Raw genomic sequence first — 24041 nt, 5'->3', positions numbered from 1 at the left:
CTCCCGATGCCCTGGTCTTATTCAACATTGCATGATCAGTACCCAAATACCTTCCAAACCTAGTCACAAATATTTGCAAATAGTCGGAACGGTATAGATGAAGAGGCAATCCTAGAAGGAAAATCCATTGTGATGCAAAAGGAGGTTTCTTTTGCAAATCAAAATCCTTTGTCCAGCGAAATAAACGAAACGCTACCCTTGCCAAAATTCTTCCTTCTTGAAACCATGCATGCATAAAATCACGTTCACTTCTTAACTGCAACAACACATGTAATTCATCCATCGCACTCACAGTCAGCACCTCCAGCAAACCCCAAGTTTTCACCACGTTTCGATGTACAACATCAATAGAAGGTCTTAATCTTGTAAATTTAATCACCAAAGCATTCTTAAAGTCATCAGCAACCTTAACCATCTCAGATTTAGAAAAAACAAAGCCTTGCTCACCATGAATCTCAACCAGATGTCTCATAGGAAGTTTAAAGCCCAAATAAAAATTAGGTGTAGAAGCCACAACCTGAACAAAGGATTTTTGAACAAAATAGGCATCGGAAACCCCCACCAAAGGCGGCGCTAAAGAAGGGGCGGCCTCGGCCGGACCCTAGCAAACCCCCACTATGAGTTTCAATAACCTTTCACACCCTAAATTTTCATTTGCTTAAGCCCTTCAGCTAGGTTATTTCCCATAATGAAAATTTAAAGATAAAAACCAACCTTTTGTGGAACGAGAAATTGGTGGCATTGTGTACGGTGGTGACGCTACTGCAGGAGGGGTCTAGATGCTGCTGTATGGAGAGACTGGTGGCCTTAGGAGTTGGTAGTCGGAGATGGTGCAACTGTTGTTGCTGTTAGATGGCTTTCGTTCTGTGTAGAAAGTGACAGTGAGTTTTTTGTTATTGCGGGTGTGTGGCAGTCTCCCCCAGTGACGGTGGTCTGCTATATGAGGAGTCTAGTTACTATTGTATGGAGAAACTGGTGGCCTGAGGAGTTGATGGCGAGAGACGGTGCAACTATTGTTGCTATTAGATGCCCTTCGTTTTGTGTAGAGAGTGACAGTGAGTTTTTTGTTGTTGCGGGTGTGTGGCAGTCCCCCCAGTGGTTGTGATCAGCTATAGAGACTGCGACAACGACTATGGCTATAGCGACGTTGTGCGGCTACGGCAGTAGTTACGGCATGCGGCGATGACTGTGTTCGGCAACGACGACTGTGGTTCCCACCAAGTTGTCTAGGACGACAGCAACTCCCACCCGGCTCAATAGGCAATCCCCACCAGCGACTGTGCTCGGCGACAAAGATGGCGACGACAACTTCAACAACGATGGCATGCAGTGACGGCGACAATGATGGCGTGCGACGACGGCTGTGTTCGGCAAATGGTGACATCGACTCCCTATGTAACCCTAGCTCTCTCCTCAAAGTTTTTAATTTAATATAATATATATAATTATCAATTGATAATAAAAATAATATAAGTTATTATTAAATATTATTATTTTAATTTAACCACTTGAGTTTTAGTTTCATGTCATTTTCATTTCTCATAAATGATAAAAGTGGAAAAGAGACATGAGTTTCTCACTTTTCAAAGTAGACATGTTCCATGTCTAATTTGTTTGAATGATTTTTAAGAAAATTAAAAATTGAAAGCAAATATTTTGATATTAGACCAATTTATTTGTTTAGTGAATTGATTTCAATATAACTTTTATAAAAAGACAATTTAAAAATAATTAGATGCCTTTTAATTATTATTTTTTAATAAATTTTATTTAATAAAATAAGTATAAACTCATGTGATGAGTGATGCTACTGATACAAGTATTTCTGTATTTATTAGATTAACCCTAAGAAGAAAGCCAATAACATATATCTCTGAATCTCTCCTCTTGGACCATGTTAAGAATTTTTTTATGCAATTTCTTACACCTAAAATAAAAAATTATAAGTGGAATAAAATAAAGTGTATGTTTGAATATACACAAAATAAAGTCGCCTCGACATTATAAATTCAAAATAGTAGGAGGGGTGAAAAGGTAATATGGCTCCTAAGGGATAGGTGGGGATTGTCAACGCGAAAAGCGAAATTGCCATAAAGACGATTCACCCCCTCCCCCACCCAGAAAAACAATAAATACAAAAGCTGCCCCATAAATTTCTGGTTCGCCGTGGGTGTCCGCTGAGCGTGAACTAGACCTTCAAATAATACACACATTCAGTGCCGTTCGTCGACCCCTCTCTCTCTCTCTCTCTCTCTCCTCTGTTTTCTAGGGTTAGAGAGAGAGACGGCCGATCATCGCAGAGGGTGTAAGAGGGGGGGTTGAAAACTGGGACGAGGATGAGTTCGAGTTCGGAGTTGCTGAGGTCGATTCAGGCGGCGCTGGGGGTGTCGATGGAGTCCGACTGGGCGGTGGTGATCGTGACGACCTCAGTGGCTGTGATTGTCGGCTTTGTGATGTTTTTGTGGCGGAGATCGGGGGAGCAAGGGAAGGAGGTGAAGCCGGTGGTGGCGCTGAAGTCTACGGTGGCTGCGGCGGAGGAAGATGGGGCTGAAGCTGATTTGGGGAAGACGAAGGTTACTATCTTCTTTGGTACTCAGACCGGCACTGCCGAGGGGTTCGCTAAGGTGCGATTATCTCTCTCTCTCTCTGAAAAGTTAGCGGTTTAATGTGGGATGTTGACTAAATCAGACTTGAAATTCGAACCTCAGGTCTCTGTAGCTTCGGAGAATTGGGGGTATTTTGTTCTTCCGAGTGCAAATTTCATCGTTGAATATGTCTCCGTTTCTGCTTTTGTGCTTTCTGTGGTCCCTTTTGTCAAACTGGAGGCTTTGACTAAGCTTCAATCGTAGAATCCTTTCTGGATCTCTCTCTCTCTCTCTCTCTCTCTCTCTCTCTCTCTCTCTCTCTCACACACACACACACACACACTCACAAAGGTCACTGAAAAAAAGCGTTGGTTCATTTGACGCATTTAGAATGATGGTAACTCGTGTCAACGATTCCAGAACGGCAGTCTTCTTTGAGTCTTGTATTAAAATTGGATTCGGCTAAACGAGCCAAGTGCTGTGTTTGTTATTTTTTTTTTTTGGGTTATTTGGCTCAATCTCAAAGTTGAATTGTTAGCAATGTTAATTTTTTATAAGATTTTAACGATTGATCGCCTGCAATTAATGGACACTAAAATGATACAAATGTGACTCAAATTTGCTAGCTATTCACACATTACGCATTTTGGTGCGGCGCATAGGCTGTAATATTTATGAATTGGTTAACATGATGATAGCTTTATGTATTTTGCTATGTATGCATTACAATTGCAGAGTGTCTGTGCTCTTGAAGGTCTTCTACCTGAATTTTGAACTTCAGAAATCGCGGCACAGCAAATGGTCAAAACTCAAAATTAGTTGAAGTTTTTACTTGTGTACGTACATTGTTTGTGGCGGCAATTTTCATCAGCTCTGACTAGCATACCCATGCTAACACCTTTTTTGGTTTTGGCATTAGCAGCCAATATCACAATGGCATTACAGGAGGAAGTATCTTGCCAGTATTCTGCATATTCCGAATTCATATATCCTAAGTGCTAAGATCGTATTTTCCAGTGTCCTAGTGATACAAGGAGCTAATATAAATATAACATGCACATACAAATGTACACATGTATGTATGCATGAAGTATGTACGTTATAAATCTGTTGTGACATGTAAGCCGTAGTGTCTTATCATTGAATTCTTAAATGATAGGCATTAGCCGAAGAGATCAAGGCAAGATATGAGAAAGCAGCTGTCAAAGTCCTTGACCTGGTATGATGATTGGCAATTGTTGTATGATATTGTATTAGAGGTTCTTTTACTAGAATTTGCTTTTAGATTTATTAATTTTTTTCTAATACTGGAATTTGCCTGTAGATTTATCATTTTGTTTATGGTTGTCTTAGGATGATTATGCTGTGGATGATGATCAGTATGAAGAAAAATTGAAAAAAGAATCTTTGGCATTTTTCATGGTGGCCACGTAAGATTTGTACTTTCTTTTTAACGTTTGATCCTTTTAATGCGTATGAGATTTTTCAAAGCGTGATATTCAATAAATTTAAGCATGACATTGCAGTTATGGAGATGGAGAACCCACTGATAATGCTGCTAGATTTTACAAATGGTTTACTGAGGTAGGTAGCTTTGTCACAGCAATTCAAACTCTAAAGCCAGTGTGCCGGCTTCTCTTTTGTTTTGGTTTTTTCTTCATCATCATCATCATCATCATCATTTATTATTATTATTATTATTATTATATGAGGTAGCATACATTGAAGTTATTTTCAGGGAAAAGAACGAGGAGTCTGGTTACAACAACTCACATATGGTGTTTTTGGTTTGGGTAACCGCCAATATGAACATTTTAATAAGGTAAAGTTGATAAAATATTTTATTTTGCTTTACTTGTTTATTTAATTGTATCATCTAATGCCACCCATTCTGAAACAGATAGGGAAAGTGATAGATGAACAACTTGCTGAACAAGGTATGCTTTCATTTCACATGTGCATTTTTTATTTAGTAACCTGTTACTATTATTTAATCCGTCTACACATTTAAAAGTTCCTTGTGCTCACTTTCCTAAATAAATTGAAGACTGGAGAGCAATTTAAGTTTTTTTTTTTCATTCTTTTTGCTTGTGATTGCTGTACTTGCTATTTATTTTGTTCCATTTTCCATGTAAATTATTATTCTTAAGAACATCAGTTGTCTTTTTGGGTTGGCTAAGGTCATCATGAATGTAGTAATATATTTTTATCAGTTTCTACAGGATTATTTCAAAAGTATTGGGCTAAGAATAAAAGTGATGTTAAAAATTGGCGAAACTATTAAAATCAGCCCAAACTTATTCCTTCTTTGTGGGGAGAGGAGTGCCAAAACTCTCTCTTTGATTTTTTATTTTTTATTTTCTTCACTTCGATAATACAATGTAAATTTTTATGTTCTGAGGTTGTGTTATTTTACTTATTATTTCTTGCAATTTCATTACCGTTTGTTCTTTGTCCAGTTGGTGTGCTAAAAGAAAATTAGAAGGAAAACAAAATATTGGTGGTGCTTTATTAGAATAGTCTTGTATTGACTTCCTTTTTGTTTAGTTGTTTGTCATTTGTAATGGGGGTATATCTTGTTCTCCCTCATTTTTCTTCTCTGTACCTCTTCATCCTTTAAAATTATTCTTTGTTTATCCAAAAAAAAATCAAAAGGGAAAGTTGAATGAAAAGGCAAAATTTTAGTCAGGGTTCTCAATCCTCAATTATGCAAATTGTTCCAAAAGTTAACAATGAAGCTTTTATAAGCATTTTCTGCCAAATTCGCAAGGAAACAAATAGATAAAAAATAACAACAAATCTATAAACAACTGAAAATTATGAAATAAAGTCTTATAAAATAAAAACCCTAAATTGCAGATTCATCTCTGATAAGCACAAAAATCCCATCAGTTGTGATCATGATCCCAATCAATCACAGTGGATCAATGTAATAACTTCTACTGTGAGTATCAGCTGCTGCTTTTCTTTATTGGTGAGTAGGAGCCAATGTGGATATTTCAGGAGTTCAAGAGGCCTTAAACAAGCAGATGCTTGCTCTAAATGTTACTTTTCATCATTGGAGTGGAGACTTTTAGTAAGCTTGTGGAGAAGACAATAAAATTTACAGGGTTTTGTGCTGACCACGAAAGAGTGTGTTTTGGGGGCGGGGGGGATGTGATTTTATGTGGAAATTTGGGAATATCGTTCTGATTTAATCACAGCGCTTCTTTGTCTTGAAGTTATGTTTAGCTTGTGACCTTTATAGAAGTAAATTCATCTTAATTGAGGATGTGAAAGAAGTGGAGGTGCTTGTGGCAGACCTAGGTTGTGGGTAGGTTGTCTTTCTCTCCCACCTATCTCTGTATACCAATTGAGGCTTTGTGTGAAGCGAGAGTGGGTGGATTTCCCCTTTGGAGAGAGTTGGAAATAGGATTGGCATGTGGAAGAGATTGTATTTAATGAAGGAACTCACTCTAATTAGGATAGGAGTACATTAGCAAACATACATGTTCCCCTTTTTAAGATTCCAATTTCATGGTTAAGAGAATCGAGAAGTATAAAAAGATTTCTTTGTGAATTTTCATAGGAGTTTAAGCATTGCCTAGTAGTTCTCTCTCTCTCTCTCACACACACACACACAAAAAATAATTTTGTTAAAATAAAATTGTCCCAATCATTTTTCCCAATGGTTTGTTGTATGCATACCTAAATTTATTTGTTAAAAGCTAATGTGCCTGAATTTATCATGTGGGATGTGGAAAATCAAAATTTCCTCTTGTTCATATTAATGTCTCTCCCTCACTGGTTTGGCTAGTAAAAAGTTTTGGGTTTGTAGGTTGATGAGATAGTGACAGTAAGTTGGTAACCTTAAAACGTTACTTAGAATGTGGCTGTCAATGTTTTAATGCATTTTGGAATGAGTAAAATAGAATTTGATGACTTGGACTGCAAAACTTTGGCTAGAAAATATTGTTTTTGAATCTTGTTTAATTGGGGTTCTCTGGATGGCGGCCTCACGCCCATGTTAAATCCTCCTATTACCTAAGGTGCATTTATTTTTAGCGGATTTCTTGTTAATTGTTTTTCTCTCTATTTTGGATTTATTTATCTCATGTTTACTTGCATATTGCAATTTTTTTTTTTTTCATATTGTTCCTCTTGCACTTTAGTTTACTTACTATTCATAAGTTCCAAATAGTTTTGGAAGTTGTGGTGCAGACGTTAAAACTAGTTGGCAGTGGTATATCAAGTAATATGGCCTTTCCTGCCCCTAATATGTCAGGCTTGGAGAAGGCACAAATTGGCTAAGGTTAGGCTTGGTCTTAAAAAAGGCCTTTGCCCCACCTCTCGCCAGTTACGTATACCATTTTGTTAATGATTTTCTTTTATTAACTATGTTAGCGTCATTTTTGCCATTGTGTATGAAAAGAAGGATATACTAAGGTTGGGACTTCTTGTTTTTAATCTTTTCTTTGGCTGGGAGAGAGCAATGGCTTTCTCCTTTCCATGGTGAGGGTTCACCATCTGAACTTAGATCACTTATTGATGTCATTTGATCATTGGTTTGTGTAATGTGTGTTCCAATATTCCCATCCCTCCTCTCTCTCCCTATTTGTATCACCTACACTCTGTTTTGGAGATTATTATTTTGTATTAGGTCATAAAGCTTTTTAATAATGGGTTTGGACGGGGCAGGAATGGGAGTGGAATTGTATTAACTAATGATAGGTTGCTAGTCCTCTACATATGATCAGTTTGGGATAAGGGTGGAATGGAACAGAGTCCTCCCTGTTAGGATTGGAGGTGGGAAGAGGTCCTAGTTTGACCTTTTAATAAGATTCTTTAGATTGCAGCGATTTTGAATAATCTTGGGCAGAAAATTATAGCATTTGCATGATCTATTATGAAAGGTCCAAAGATTAGGTTAATTTCTTCCTCTTAACATTTGATCATGTGGAAAATTTTCAAGTTTTGAATTTTTATAGCTTGGGGACATAATCAGTGGCAGCAACAATGTGGTGCGACATTGAACTTGCTAGATTTGCAAACATTCGAACTAATGTTTTCATATATGACAGTTATTGAAAGACTGGTTCTTTAGGTATATTATCCAGTCTGATATTTCCTTGTCATTCATTTGTCAGGTTTTTATTTTTTGTTGAGTTGAATGACTTATGTGTTTTTTGCATGCTGTCATCAAAATTTATTTGGCATTTGATTTGTACATAAACTTTGGGAATGAATAGCCGACCATATCTTATTAAAACCTATGGAATCTAGCATTTGATCATGTTTAATTGTTGGTTATTTTGCAATTGTTACCTTATTCCGATATTCTCAAGTTTCATATCTTCACTGTGATGGGGTTGGTGATAAATTGTGTCTTATTTCAAATGATCTCAATTAAAATTTATTCATGCATTTGATATGTAGGTGCGAAGCAGCTCGTTCAGGTTGGTCTTGGTGACGACGATCAATGCATAGAGGATGATTTTTCTGCTTGGTATCCCATAGTCTTGTTTTTTTTTTTTCCCTCAATTTTTTTTATAAACAAATTTTCTGTTAAAATTTCTGTCCTAGCTTGTATCTGGTTCCAGGGTGGATGTCACCCAAACCTAGTGATAGAATCTGGAGCTTGACAAGCTGCCTTACTTGATTTCCTTGCCTCTCAAAGAAAACAAATTTGCCTGTTGACCTTCTGAGATTTGGTTAAAAGTTGACTTCACCCTATGAATTTTATATGATGGTTCGCCCTAGGTCAAGAATTTCCCTTCTTCAAGGGACTATACACTTTGAATAGGTATTTTCTTTCTCATATTTAGTATTCATGCGAATCAGCAGGGTTGAACTTGTTGCAAACCTGAAGGGGTCAATGTCTGATTTCTAACCCCCTTCCTTAAAAGTAGCTTGCATACAGACCATGATTGCATTTTTCTGCCATGACAATTGTTGCCATATGTTTTATCCCTTTTAGGCGAGAATTGCTGTGGCCTGAGTTAGATCAATTGCTCCGAGATGATCAGGATGCAAATACCGCATCCACTCCATATACGGCTGCCATCCCTGAATATCGGGTGATGATTTATGATCCTGATGTTACTTCATGTGATGATAAATATTTCAACGTGGCAAATGGCAATGCTTCATTTGATATTCACCATCCATGCAGGTACATAGGCATGTTCTTGTTATGGTTCTCTTCCACTGTTTTTTTTTTTTTTTAATTGGGTGAGCTTACGTTCTTTATTTGTGCCAAAGGGTTAATGTAGCTGTTCAGAGGGAGCTCCACAAGCCTGAGTCTGACCGTTCTTGCATACATCTGGAATTTGATATATCAGGCACGAATATTACGTAAGTTTTTTACTGCGAAAGCTCTTATTATTTTGAGATTCAAATTTAATTTGTAATTATGCTTTATCTTTGAAATGCTGGGGAGTGTTTTAGAGATGCATCTAATAATTATTGGCATATATTTAAATAGTTGTGGGATAAAAGGGGTCTGAATTGCCTCAATTGCATACATGAAGAGGGAAAAAAATTCAGCGGGTGTTCTTTGAATATGCTATGATTCTGTAATGGTCCTTCTCTTGTGTCTGATTGGACTAAAATTGTAACTTCAAATAAGGCCCTTTCCAACATGTCACATCTGAAAATTTGAAGTCAAATGACTAGAGGTCACGGATTATCGATGGAATGATTATTGCAGCTTTAATAATATTCCCTTGGAAAGCTAAACCCACAATTTGAATATTCAAGCTGCATTTAAGTTTTCTTATTAGGTTGTTGCCTTGCCTTTCAAATACTGTGTTCTCAAATAGAATTTCTTGAGTTCCAAACAAGTTTGAGGAGTTAAGTGTTTCTTTGGGTAGAAATCTTTACTGGCTGAACCAGTTCTCATATGAAGTGTTTCTTGTGGTAAGAGATTTTGGTGCACAGAAGAAATGCTGTTGCATGTTTGTTTGTTTTTTTTTTCTTAGAATGGGGAATGAAAATAAAATGTGGGCACTTGTACACATACAGTGTGTATCTAATGATGCCTAATCATTAAATGACCATGGATGTAGCACACAATCAAGAGGAATTATATATTTTTTATATTTATTTTTGCTTTCATTATTTGGGGTGTTTTTAATAGGGATTCTATCCTTTAGATTTTAGGATATTTTTTATTTAGGGAATTAGTATGGGCTTATTTGAGTTTCTAGAATTATTTTTCTTTTTCTCCAAGCATTGTAAACGTATAAAGGCTCCCTTTGTATTAGTCCTATTTATAGTTGAGTTGGAATTGAGGTCGGGGGGCATTTGTCCTTGTATTAAGTGGTATCAGACTCTGATCCAACACAGCTGTTAGTGTTATTTGTTGGCTTTCACGATTTTAACTCAAATCACCATAGCAGTTGGTGAGTGATCGGGCTACTGTAGATTTTAAGTCAAAATTGCAGGGTTTGCGACCTTCTCTCTTTCTATAAACTGCATTTTCCACCGCCACAATTGCCCTGCATCTCCACCACAGTCAGCATCCAATATTGCTAAGCAACTCCATTGTTTAACCCACAGGCCACACCCTGTACCTATGCACTCAGCTGCACTTCTTACTATGAACTGCTCCCAGCAGTCTGTTAACACTCAAATCTCCTATTTTGCTCAGAAATTATTACTGTAGCACTAGCATCTCTAAAAAAGGCTTGGGTGGAACTGGAACCCTAATCTGAACCCCAAACTGCTGGACAACTCATCACTGAATCCAGAAACCCTAAATCCTCTATTCCTTTTTATGCTCCAATCCGGAAGCTTGCCCAAACCGTATCACCTCCAATTTGAAGTCCATGTTCAAAGCTTTGAATCGTTTGGACTTTGGAACCATGTATAAAAGTACTTTTAAAAAAAAAAGGTACTTATCTATAAGTAGTCTGATATTACTTATTATAAGTACTTTTTTGGATAAATACTTTTTTTAAAAAATATATTTAATTTTCTTAAAAAAAGTAGTTTGGGAAAGTAATTTTTGAAATAAGTATTTATTTAATTGCACTCTGAATGCAACTTATTGACACAAGTGCTTAAAATATGTACTTTTCTGAAAAAGTACTTATTTTTTAGGATGTTTCCAAACGGGGTCTTAATTCCTTGCAGTGACCAGAGCCCCTGAGTGCCAAGAAGTTGTCGTCATTCTTGCACATCTCCAGGACAATCCTGTGGTTGTTTTCAATTTACCATTGTCATCTCCATTCATTTGCACTGATTGCATGTCATTGCTGCCTGTTTGTCATCATAACAATCTTCAATCTTGTCACAACCAATCATCCCTGCTGCAACATCCATTGTTCTATTGCAATTAGTACATTTTCATTATTGCTGTTCTCTGCTTTTTTTTGTCATCGTGCCATCCGTGAGTGAGTAAACCATTGCTGGGCTGCTGCAGCACTGCTGTGCTCAGTGAGAAGGAAACTCTAACCTCTTTGTTTGATTGAAGGATTAGAAAAAATGCGGGTAAGAGTTGAGCAAAGAAGTGGATCGAACCCAGATTCTCTGCTGATCCAGTTCAATCTAACCTGAGCTTTGACAGGCTCATCTGAACTGCCAGTCCAGAGGACACCAGTAAAATGGGTGGTCTGAACTGACCAGAAAGCAAACAGAAAAATGGAGATACTTGCCTCTAAATTGAAATATTTAATGTTAGCATGAGCAAACATGAAGCTATGCTTTGCACTCTTGTACTAATATTAATCCTGGTTTGGATATGACGAGATATTCTGAGATAAAGGAGATGCCTTCCCATGCACCTACCAAAGAGGAGGTAGTCCAGGAGCAAAAAAGTAGCTGAAAATTGTCAATTGGGAGAGATGCCTTTGTTTTAAGTACTATTAGTACTATTAGTTATAAGTGGGGCTTGGTAATGGTAGAAAATTGACTAATATATTTGTCATAATAGGTTAATAATAATACCTTTAAATAATAATTTAAATGATAATCATATATACTTTTCTGTAATTATAATTATGTATTATTATATAAAGATGATAGTGTTGTATTATTTAAATATGATATAATATTACTTAACATAAAATGTTATTATACTATGGAATTGGTATATTATTGTATATAACTTTATGTCATTGAGCCTCTTATAAGTAGCCATAAGCATTTCTTCAAAACTTAAAGAGGTTTTTGATAAGTACTTAGTTACAAGTATTTTTTCTTAACCAAATAATACTTAATTGCTGCATGTACTAACAAATAAATAATAAGTGATATAAGCACTTATTTATCATTGGTGTCAAACAAGGGTTGAGGCCATCAAAGGAGGCAGTTTGAGAAGAAATAATGGGCATGTCAAAATTGGAACTTGAGCCGAATCCTGTTGCATTTGTATTCTGGGTAAATATCTTAATTACACTTCCAATGGCTTCTCCATCATACAATCTGATTTCATTTTGAAGCATAGAAATTGCATTAGCCTCTTTCGATTATTGGTTCTTGGTCGTTTGAATCTTTAAAATTTAAGTTCAAATTCTTTTCAGCCAGGAGAGAATGATGCAGTATGCCAGCAAGAGGATTACATTTTGTAATTTTTATTGTACTTATGTTTTCTTTATTTAGACTATTTTTAATAGGACTCTTATATTTTATACATTTTTATGTAGAGAACTAGTAATTGAGTTTATTTAATTTTCTAAAATTACTTTTAGCATTGTAAGCTTGAAATAGGCCCCCAAGTATTAGTTTCATTTAGAGTTAGATTATAATTGAAACTAAGGGGGACATTTGCAACTTTTGGTAGTTATAGAGACTTAAAAAAAAAAAAGTTATGGTCTTATAACAGTTATCTAGATTAAAAAAAATAAGGATTTAAATTTTTTGCTGGAACTTTTGGTAAAGATATATTAATTTACTAATTTACCTATTAGTTGAGAATTTTATATTAATTTTAAATTCATAGAAGAAAAACAGCAATTTAGGGATAGTAGGGTAGAAAAAAGAAGATTCAAAACTGTCTCCTCTTACCTTAACTGATAGTTTAGATGCAATCAAATATATGCTAGAAAAAATAAGATTTATTTTTATTTTTATTTTTTACTTCTAAGGATTAAACAGTGTGTGGAGATATTGGGTCAGAGGTTGCCTGACTCGACCAATTTGTCAATTATTGTCAATGGTCAGCCTAGAGAGTGGTTTAGGGCTACTCGGGCTTAGGAAAGGGGACCCAATTTCTCCATTTTTGTTCACCTTGTTGCAGGATGCTTGTGCACCCTAGGGTTTGGGGTGATCATAGGTTCCTTCTGTTGGGAGGAAGTGGAGGTGCCTTTAGTTTACTGCTGAGACTATGCTGCTTCTTGAGGACAACAGTGCAAATTTCCAAAATTTCATTATTTTGTTAAAAATCTCTGAAAATATTTCGGGTTTGAAGATCAGCTTGTCCAAGACTGGGGTGGTTGGTGTCAATTTAAGTGAGAGATTTAGAGAGTTTTAGAACCTTGGTGGTTATGTCTCCTTAGAGTGGTCGCTTGCTTATCTTGGTCTCTGTCTTGGGGGCAATCCTATCTCAATGGCTTTTTGGGACCCTGTGATTAAGAAGGTTGGGTCGAAAGGAGGTTATAGGGTGGAAGAGGGCATATTTGTCTCTTGGAGGTTGTGTTAAGACTTATTAGTGCCTCCCTTTCCAACATTCCTATTTTACTTTCTCTTTTAAGAGTGCTCACGAATGTAGCTGGGGTATTGAGACGGTGGTGCGTGATTTTCTCGAATCAAATTCTCAGGAGATCAAGAGAGATCATGTAGTCAGCTAGGAGGATGTTAGAAGATACAAATCTAAAGGGTGTTGGGGCTTCCCAATGTGGGTTTTTAGAACATCTTAATTGGGAATGATTATGGGAGTCCTCCTTAAGAGGTTAATTCGCTATGGCACAAGGTGATAGAAAAGTAAATTGGACTCCGTCGAAATGGATGGGAGACTAGAGGAAATGACATTATTTCTCATGTAAGCCCTTGAAAGTTTGTGTCCTAGGTGGCATGCCTGTTCTTTTCTCTCACCTGTTTCAAAGTCTATAATGGCGATAGGGTTTGATTTGGGAGGGCGTTTGAATAGGTGATAATTCTTTGGAGCTTTTGATGCCTCATTTGTTTAATCTTTCTACTCTTCCCAAAGCACCTATTCATTTGTTCTTTTCTTCCGAGGGGGACTATCTTTTGTGAGTTTTCCATTTCTTTTAGGAATATCAATGAGAGAGAGGTCAATGAGCTTACCACCTTGCTTACTATGTTGGATCGTTTGCTCATTTGGATGACTTGAGCGTTTTGTGAGGGTGATTCTTTGAGTCTTTTTCTTCAAAATCTTTTTTTTACACCTCTTAAAAACTTGTTCTTGAATTCCCTCCCCCCTAAAGCCACATTGTTTGGAAGGCAAAGGGTCCTTTTGAGGATTTGGACCTTCATATGGATTCTGACTCTAAATAGAATAAACAGGCATGATTTGTTAAACAAGAAGACACCACAAGTCTCTTGGTCCTATTATGTGTTTGATGTGTCGTTAGTCTAACAAAATGAATGCTCACCTTTTACCCCCATTGTTAGGTGGTAACCCACCTTTGGAATGCTCTCTCCTCTTGCTTTGGTGAAGCTTGGGTAGTGCATCGACATGTGGAGAGATTTCTTTCTTGTGAGACGTTGAGGTTTTGGCTCAAGCAGAAAGGGCTGCAGTGGCATGATGCTGTCTTTGCTTTCTTATGGAATCTTTTGGATTGAGAGGAACGCGAAAACTTTCAAGGGTCGCACAACTTCTCCAAGTTAGTTATGGGTTAGAGTTGAATTTCTTGGTTCCCTTTTGGGCCCATTCAATTTTTTGGATTTATCGCTATCCGACCTTCAAGAAATTGAAAGGCAGCTCTTATGTAATCTCTTTGGTTGTTGCTTACTGTTTTTCAGAAGACACCTTGCCTCCTATTATTGTACCTTGTTTCAGTCCTTAAATAAAATTTTCTGAAATTAAACAGTGACAGTCTCTCTAACAATGCATGCCTGTCATTTTATTAATGTTTGTTTCATAATCGAATCAAGAAAGTTGTGTGCAGCATAGTTGTCAAATCGATATTCGAATCGTGAATCGAAATTCCAATTTAGTGAATCAAGAATTGAATCGAATAGTAAGATTCGGTAAAAAATTTGAAAAATTGATTCCAAATGACATGCACTTATGTAAAACAAAATAAAATAGCAAAATATATTTGAAATTTCAACAAATATGGATCAATCATGTTAACAATTGGAATGACGCTTTCCGTTGAAGCAAGTTTTGTAGGCATGAATCCTACCATGATCTATTTAACTCACATATTTATATGAAGGAAAAACGAACCATATACAAAAAATACACCATCATCTATCCATCCCATCTCTATCAGGTATCAAATTATGATATTTCAAAACTATAAGTTTAACACGTGTTATGAGATGTCATCTTCAAAAACAAAAAGGATATCTAGAAGCCCACATCTATTCATAAAACAAAGCAAACTAAACTCTAAACCATCTATGTTAGACAACTATTGTGCAATGTAGTGTATCATCATTCATCATTCCATTCCTCTAATGCAAGGTTATCGTCATCATCACCATCATCGTCATCATCTACCACAATCATCTCTTCTTTTTCCTTTTCTTTTTCGTTTCCTTCCTCTTCATCAATCAGCTCAATGTCATATTCTTTGACATTTTTATCTTTTCCTCTACGATCAAATCTCAGGTTCAGTGGTCCTACATTATCATGACATTATAAAATTATTAATATGACAATTATTTTTAAAGCCCTGTCCTCCATTCATAAACTAATTGCTTATAGAGCAGCAAATATAATTTCAGACAGCTCCTACCTCTCTTTTCTTACTATTTCCAACTCCTCCATTATCTTCAAAGCGCTCACTAACATTCATCCATGACATGTCTTCCGGTAGACAAGGACCTTCCTTTTCGGTAGTCCATTCATCATCTGATTCCATCTCCGATAAACAAATTGGATCATATGTCTCACCACTTTGTTGCCTTCTCGTTTGCCTCAGTTCTAGCTGAATATTGTGCTTAACAAAGGCTAGCATTTAGTCTTTGTTGATCCAACCGGTTCCTTTTTTTGGAGTGGACATGATTAAATGTGCTCTAATTTTCTCACATCTTGTGGCACTAAATGTGAGGCTAAGGACTCATATTGCAATTCTTTGAAGCTCCTTGCACTCCTCTCCATAACTGTCCCACCATAAAGCTATGCATTTGATCAAAACATATGCATAAACATCATATCATATTTTTGGTTTTGAACCAAAAACAGAAAACTAAACAATGAAAAAATTATCATAAAGGCAAGTAGGCAACTATTAGATTGACATAATACCGAGTTATTTCTTGTCTCTTGTTAGTGTAGCCATGCTTAAGACAAACATCCCTTCGGTTTTTTTGAACTTTTCCAATTGTTGATCAATCTTGATCCTTGTTTCAACATATGGATACATTTTTTCAGTAGTGTTATATAGACCAATTTTGACTTCGATGTCTGCATTAAAGCCTTCACCATATTGGAACCTACAAATAAAAAGTGATAAATATAAATGCATAGGTATTAGGCTCGCTGCTCACATAATATGTTATCAATTGATTTAGTTGTTGGACAGTGCAACTTACCTCGGTTTAAGGAAATATCCTGCTGCATGAAAGGGCCTATGGAGTTGCAAATCCCATCTTGTATCAATGATGCTCCAAATACGATCATACTTTGTCTTTTGATGATTAAAGTTTTGCGCAATTTGTTCCTTTGCTCCATCCATGGCTTCATATATATATTTATACCCCATTGCTGGTTTTGCATCACCATCAACAAGCCTTAGAATTTTCACAAGTGGGCTCACACACTTCAAGCAATACTTTATTGCTTTCCAAAACTTATCACCACACAATAATATGCCCTCCACTTTCTTAGCTTCCACCTCAAAGCATATTGACACATGGCCCACACCTTTGATTCAAACATGGCTCGAAGAGTGAGTTTGTATCATCAAAACTCTTCAATGTGAGAAAAGATGTAGCAGAACTTGTAACCCCAGCTCTCTTTAGTTCTTTTTTTCCTAGAAAGCTCTCTAAACATGTTAAGCACCCATATGTGTCGATAAATGAAGATACACACCTCCTTAGCCTTTTGAATTGTGTTATGAAAGATAGGCAAATCTCCAATATCATGCAAAATTAAATAAATTGAAGTGTCTATTGATTTGAGAAAAACCATGCCACTAGGGCTATTAACCAGAAAATTTGTGATATGCCTTTGTTTTGTCAGTCCATCCATCTAACATCAAAGTACATCCGGTCTTTACCTATTTTTTTCTTATATTTTCCATAATTTGTTTGAAAATATCAACTTCTTTCTTCAAAAATGTGACTCTAGCCTCATGATAACGTGGGAGCTTTAATCCCTTTCCATATTCCCCAACCATCTTCATCATTGATGCAAATAAAGGACTCTTCACCAAGTTGAAAGGTAAAGCATGTCCATGTAAAAATTGGCAAATGTTTTGAACCACCAGCTCCCTATTTTTCATCAATGCATTTAAGGTTTTTTGCTTAAACCGTTTTCCCTCATCTCCTTTTCCCTTACTTACAAAAGCATCCATGGTGCCTTGTCTTTGTTCTCTTATAATTTGAACTTCTTGCTCTTGTTCTCCGAACTCTTCTTGAAAAATTTCTTTTTCATTGTCAACATTCTTTTGCTTTACTCCTTCCAAAAGATTCACAATTTTTTCCCTCACCTCTTCTAGACACTTCTTACAAGGAGCAACATTATAATGATCCCCTGCAAAATGATGCTTCATTCTAATTATGCCACCCCAACTTTCAAGCCCACAATAATTGTTCTTCAAGTGCAGCCTATTATCATTGATTCGGGAGTAATGATCCCGTGTAGGTTCTTCACTCTTTGTATTGGAATTCTGTTTTCTAGGCTTACACTTGAACTTGAAGCCATCTTCCCACACTAACACTCAAATAAGTGCAAACTTTCCAAGTCAAATTTAAAATTTCAACATACAAATAAACAATAAATAACATATTCAAAAAGAGTAAGAAACAACTAAAGAAGTATAATTTAAATTATAGACATATACTATTGCACTATAAGTTTATAACTATATTACTAATTTATTATAACTCTATATTCTGTAACAAGAATAGTATAATACTATAGTGAATAAATGAATATAATAAAATATCACGAAGGTCAATAGGCAGGCCATTATAATATTGAATGTTCTATTAATTGTTGAATACTTGAATTGCTCATGCTTCATGGCTTCGTGCAATATAACATTTATGATTTAAAAATAAAAAATCATGTGTATGCATGTTTTAAAAAAAATAAGAGAATGAATCAAGAAAATATTAATAAAAAATAAAATGAACTTTGTGGTTTTTAACTTGTTAAGACTATTTTATAAGAGAATGTGTCATGAAAAGCAATAAAGATTTGAATAAGTATTTAACATTTATGATTTAAAAATAAAAAATCATGCGTATGCATCTAAAAAAAAAAGAGAGAGAGAATGAAACAGGAAAATATTAATAAAAAACTGAACTTTGAGGTTTTTAAGACTATATTTTAAGAGAATGTATCATCAAAAGCAATAAAGATCTGAACTTTATTTGTGCTTTTTACTGTTTTAAGAAAAAAATATCATTTTTAATGCATAGGATTACAGCTTACTATAAACTTTGACAATTAAAATAAGAAGGAAAGTAAATTAAAAGTACAAATAAAACTGATTAAAATAAAAAAAATGAATAAAAAATTAAAGGAAGGCTTAGGCAACCAAGATACCAATTGACAGGTTCTCTGGTTCTCTGCAGTCTACACTCAACAGTCTGAACTGAGTCTTGACTCTCGACTTTTTCAATGGCAGAAAGAGCAAGCTCAGCAGAGAAGTAGAAAGCCCACAAGATATGGTCTTTCTTTTATGACAGAACAGAATAATATATGGAATACTGCAAACTACTGGCACTCTGGCAATCCTTCAAAATTCAAAGTCGTCAATAGCAGAATTCAGAGCCAGAGCATACAGGAATGGCTGAAGGAAAAGCAAAACATCGCAGCTCTTCTCTTCTTTGGGACAGGACCTACGTAAAAGGAAAAACTAAATCATTCAAAAAAGAAAGGGGTAAAAATGGGTTTTCGCTGGGCTTTAAAGCAGTTGGAGGTGTTTGTGTGCAGCCAGCGATGAATCGATCGAATCGCACGATTCAATTCAATTCATTGATTCATTGTTTGAATCGATCAATTCTCCTTTGATTTGACTCCAACCTTGATTCTCTTTCCAATTAAAGCTGTTTTTCTGCCTATTCGATTCGAATCACGATTCTAACAACTATGGTTTGCAGTATGACATCGACATAGTTTTATTTGCAGAAACATAGATTATTTTGTATTTTAATTTGAAGGTATGCAATGTTGAATTTTCTACTTGATCTTATTGCTGGCTTGATGTATGACTCCAGAAAAATTAGTTGTCAGTTTGATACTGGTTTAAGGAGACCCGTTATTTTATTTTCCTTTTGAACGTTGGGCAACTATGCTGCTATAGAAGTTTTCTTGTTAATTTACTCCATAGATAGATACTTCTATATATTTAATTGTTTGTTGGTTTTCCTTTGCATCTGGTAAAAACAATGTGCTATGTTTTCCTTTGAATTTATTTATTTGTTTATCCTCCCCCCCCCCCCCCCCCCCCCGCCCCCCCCCAAGAATTATATTGTATTGATTTATGTCTTTAACAATATTGAAACTCACTGCAATATAAAAGTTTAAGTGGTGATCCTTTTTTCTGTCTTTCTGGAATTACAAATTTCTCAGGTATGAAACTGGAGATCATGTGGGTGTTTATGCTGAGAATTGTGACGAGACTGTCAAAGAAGCAGGAATGTTGCTGGGTCAACCTTTAGATTTGCTTTTTTCTATTCACACTGACAAGGATGATGGTACATCCATTGGAAGCTCTTTGGCCCCTCCCTTTCCAGGTCCTTGTACTCTTCGAACTGCATTGGCTTGTTATGCAGATTTGTTGAACCCTCCTAGAAAGGTCGTCTCTTTTGCATTTCCCGTCTTTCTGGTACTTAGTTTTAAGATATTATGCCTTCTTGTTGCTCCATTTCTCACAACTGCTGCCCTTTTCCCCCCCTTGGTTTGGCTTCTGCTTCCAGGCTGCTTTAGTTGCTTTGGCAGCTCATGCATGTGAACCTTCTGAAGCAGAAAGACTTAAATTTTTGTCATCACCTCAGGGAAAGGTTACCTTTTTTACTGTTTTCTTTCCTTTTGAGATTTTTTTTTTAATCATGGAGTGCAAGTTTCTGAAATTGGCAACATTTCAGGTTCTTGCAGTATGCATCTTCTGGTTGATATTTGTTGATTTTGCATTTATGTTGACTTCTCATGATTCAGGATGAATACTCACAATGGGTTGTTGGGAGTCAGAGAAGTCTTCTTGAGGTAATGGCTGAGTTCCCATCAGCAAAGCCTCCTCTTGGCGTGTTTTTTGCTGCCGTGGCCCCTCACTTACAGCCCCGTTACTATTCAATCTCATCATCTCCTAGGTAGTTTCCTTTTTTGTTCAGCATTGACTAGAAATTCCATCTGGTCAGGAGTGATGAGAAAACTTGATTGATTGTTGCCCCTTTTTTGTAGGTATTCTCCCAATCGAGTTCATGTAACTTGTGCTTTAGTTTATGGGCATAGTCCAACAGGCAGAATTCACAGAGGGGTGTGTTCAACCTGGATGAAGGTAGTATTGGAGTCTCTTAACAATTTTATCGTTTCTCATAACATTGCTTGTATCCCGCATTTTGGTTGGTATATCTGTATATGCTGTTGTAGCTGGGTGACACCATAAGTTTGTCCTCAATGGCATCTAACATCTGTTTGAATCTGAAATCAGAATTCAGTTCCTCTGGAGAAGAGCCATGAATGTAGCTGCGCTCCTATATTCATTAGAACATCTAATTTTAAGTTGCCAGCCAATCCATCCATCCCAATTATCATGGTGGGCCCTGGCACTGGCTTGGCACCATTCAGAGGATTTCTACAGGTATGAAAATACTTTGTATTGTTTTTTCCTCTGGACATTGTGCAAGGAGAATAAAATCTAAAATAATGGTGACTTCCTCCAGGAAAGATTGGTGCTCAAAGAAGATGGTGCTCAACTTGGTCCTGCTATACTCTTCTTTGGATGTAGAAATCGCAGGATGGTAATGATTATTGCTGCCTGCAGTCTTGTGGCCAAATTTTTTCCTTGGTGCCATGGGATTTCTTAACCTTCTCCTATATTTTGTAGGATTTTATTTATGAGGATGAGCTCAATAATTTCATGAAACAAGGTGTGATATCTGAGCTAATTGTTGCATTCTCGCGGGAGGGACTGCAGAAGGAATATGTTCAACATAAGATGATGGAAAAAGTAAGTTGATCTAGGGAAGTAGGGACATAAGTGGATTATGATTATGAGATACATTATTTACATTAACTGTAATTGTATTTGATCTGCAGGCTGCATACATATGGAGTTTAATCTCCCAGGAGGGTTATCTGTATGTTTGTGGGGATGCGAAGGGTATGGCCAGAGATGTTCATCGAACGTTGCATACTATTGTCCAAGAGCAGGTATGAAGCATTATTTATGTAACTCACCAAAAAATTATATATTTGTTGGCTGTCAAGTGCAAGTTTACTCCTTCAAGGCTTGAGAATGATCAGTTCCTGCAAAAATAAAAAATAAAAAACTGTTAGGTAGGATTGTTTCCAAACCAGCAACCTTGTTTGGCTGTCCATATTGGGTAATTCAATAGGAGGTTACGCTCTTAAAAACATGAGCTTCACAATTATAAAATGAAGAAATAGGAGGTTATGCTTCTCACTTTGTGCATATTACAGAAGCTAAGTCTGAAATTCCCAAATTGCAGTTTTTGAATAAAACTGTTATTATGAAGTTTTAATTGAAAGAAATTCCTATCCTGCTGCACTTGATTATATATAGTTGTATCTGCACACCCGTTGGGTCCTTATGGAGACCGATGGTTGAAATATTTGCTTGTCCAATTGACGATTGTACTTTGTCCAAGCATGTGAGGCATTTTAGTTACTGTATTTCAAAATGTGCATCTTTCTCTTTCCTAATAGTCCTTTTTCCTAGTTATCGAAAGGTGAATGTGTAAAAGCAAGGTGTTCTAATCCTTTTGAAAGCATGTGCCTTTTGGAAATTTTATTTTTGTACAAAATAATGTAAAAAAAATGACATCTATATTAAAAAATTAAGAAAATCAAATATAATTTGTGGACTACTCTTGTTGGCCATTCTAAGAATACTAACTGGAATTCATTATGTGAATCATGCTGAGATAATTTTAAGATTATAAAGTCCAAATTATTTTTATGATCTAGGATGCAACTCAAATATTTTAGAAAGATTGAGACTCCCAAGAGTTCTATAGATCGACTCATTGGGGCATTCCTCTCATATAAACATGCAGTTAAAATTTTCCAGCCAAATGTAGTCACCCAAAGTGTGTAAATTTCAACTAAACAGAAGCAGAATTTGCGCCTACTGTATGCATGCCTAAGCCTCAATGAATAATGTGGATATGTTTGGTATTTAGTATTTCAAATTGTGGCTCAAGGCATTTTGTGCATGCCTCATCTTGAGATGTATAGTGCCCATTTTCATGTCCAAATTGATTCTGGAGAGGTGTGTAGTGCTTCATACTTCATAGGCATGAAACACGCTGGTTTGGTATTAATTTATCTCCTATGAATTTCAGGAGGGAGTGGACTCGTCGAAGGCGGAGTCTTTGGTGAAGAAACTGCAAATGGACGGACGATATCTAAGAGATGTTTGGTGATTGGTTAAAACTTCTCTCCAGTTTGGTTTGCAGTGTCCTTGCCATTGCCAGCCAAAGGGGTTGAATTTCATTTCATATTCTTCTTCAAGCATGAGCCCGTTTGACAGGTTGTCCTCTCTGGGCCCCCCCCCCCCAGGAGGTTTTGCTGCAGATGATGATAATTGATGGTAAATCAAAGCCATTTCTGTGTTACTGTGCAAATGTTCTGCTAAATGTATGCTATTTTTCTCCTCTTCTGTTTCTTTTTACTGACAGAAAATAATTTGTTTGTAATCTTCTCAATATAAAATGCTTACAGAAAACATGATGGCTAGGTTGAAGTTCGCGAGACACATTCTCAAATGTGGCTGCTTTTTTTATGATTTCGTAGGGATAATTATAATATATAGTGGTACATTAAAATAAAGATGTTGGATCTTCTTTAATAATCCCTGTGATAATATATGGTTCAAATAACCTACCAAAAAAAGTACAGATTATCTGCAAGCAGACACTTATGAATGAGCGTTCTGTACCTTATGGTGTTTGTGGTTTTTGTCTTTGCAGAGTTTTGTGTTTAACACTTGAGTATTTATGTGGATTTGAAAGAAGTTTAATTTAATTTTATATAATGTTTTGTTTAAATACAGAAAAGTCTCAATAGAAAGTTTAAATTTTGTGCCCTTGATGTGGAGATAATAAAGTCATTAATAATTTTACCATATATATATATATATATATATATATATATATATATATATTTATTTATTTATTGGAGGCTCTTTGAATACTAGTTAAAATCTTTAAAAATACCTTGTTTAACTTAAACATGTATTGCTTTTACAAGCTAGGAACATGGTAACAATGCAAATGTGACTCAGAATTTTTATTACTGGAATTTGACATAAAATAATTATGTCAGCTTGAATTTTTAAAAATTTTATTTGTAAAAAATAATTACCTTATGATATATCAAGCACACAAGAATGAAATGCAAATGGAGTAGATTTGGTATGCATAATGATCAACTTTTTCTTACTAGTGTACCTGCACCTTAGACTTCCATAACTATTAACTCCTAATAGCTAAAAAGCTTCGCACCCGACTCTTTGAATTCTCCACTTGTGCTCCCTTTTTAGCCAATTTAACTCTCTCAGCTTCCAATTCAGTCTTCTACCTCTTCAATTCCTAGTTAGCTTTAGTTGGCTCATCTACCTTAGCCTAAGTCTTCTCTTTGCTGCCTTGTATTTCAGCTTTTTCTCTAAAACTTCTTCCCAATCCCCCTCCGAGCCATTAATGACCATATCCAGCTCAAAAGACTTGAGCTCTCAGGTTCTCCCCTTCTTTGACTTCCTCGTCATGCTATAGCTACCTTTCCCTTCCACTCATAATGAAAGAACTACCACCTTGCCCTCATATTAGTCCTCCAGCCCAGTGGGATGAGGCATAGATCTATTAGGTCCCTGAGTACGTGAAACCTTATACCCCTTTCCTCAACACAGCAGCCAAGCCAAGTATCCTAATAAGGTACAAGTAGTGGTTCCCTCTTTTTCCAAAATCTTTAAACTTAACCATGCCATTTTA

General features: G+C 36.1%; 1 protein-coding gene across 1 annotated transcript; it reads left to right on the top strand.

The window, feature by feature from the left end:
- Positions 1 to 2121: 2121 nt before the first annotated feature.
- Positions 2122 to 22964, top strand: LOC131161681 (NADPH--cytochrome P450 reductase). The gene is made up of 18 exons (XM_058117609.1): positions 2122 to 2624; positions 3745 to 3804; positions 3939 to 4015; positions 4112 to 4169; positions 4324 to 4407; positions 4486 to 4522; positions 8001 to 8070; positions 8542 to 8736; positions 8826 to 8918; positions 19444 to 19669; positions 19791 to 19874; positions 20029 to 20180; positions 20272 to 20368; positions 20522 to 20671; positions 20754 to 20831; positions 20918 to 21040; positions 21130 to 21243; positions 22398 to 22964. Exons 1-18 carry the CDS (start codon positions 2337 to 2339, stop codon positions 22476 to 22478), a joined length of 2067 nt encoding a protein of 688 aa, XP_057973592.1. The 5' UTR covers positions 2122 to 2336; the 3' UTR covers positions 22479 to 22964.
- Positions 22965 to 24041: the final 1077 nt, after the last annotated feature.

The sequence above is a fragment of the Malania oleifera genome, chromosome 8, assembly GCF_029873635.1.
Source record: "Malania oleifera isolate guangnan ecotype guangnan chromosome 8, ASM2987363v1, whole genome shotgun sequence".
Lineage (NCBI taxonomy): Eukaryota > Viridiplantae > Streptophyta > Magnoliopsida > Santalales > Ximeniaceae > Malania > Malania oleifera.
This window is presented reverse-complemented; position numbering and strand designations above follow the sequence as displayed.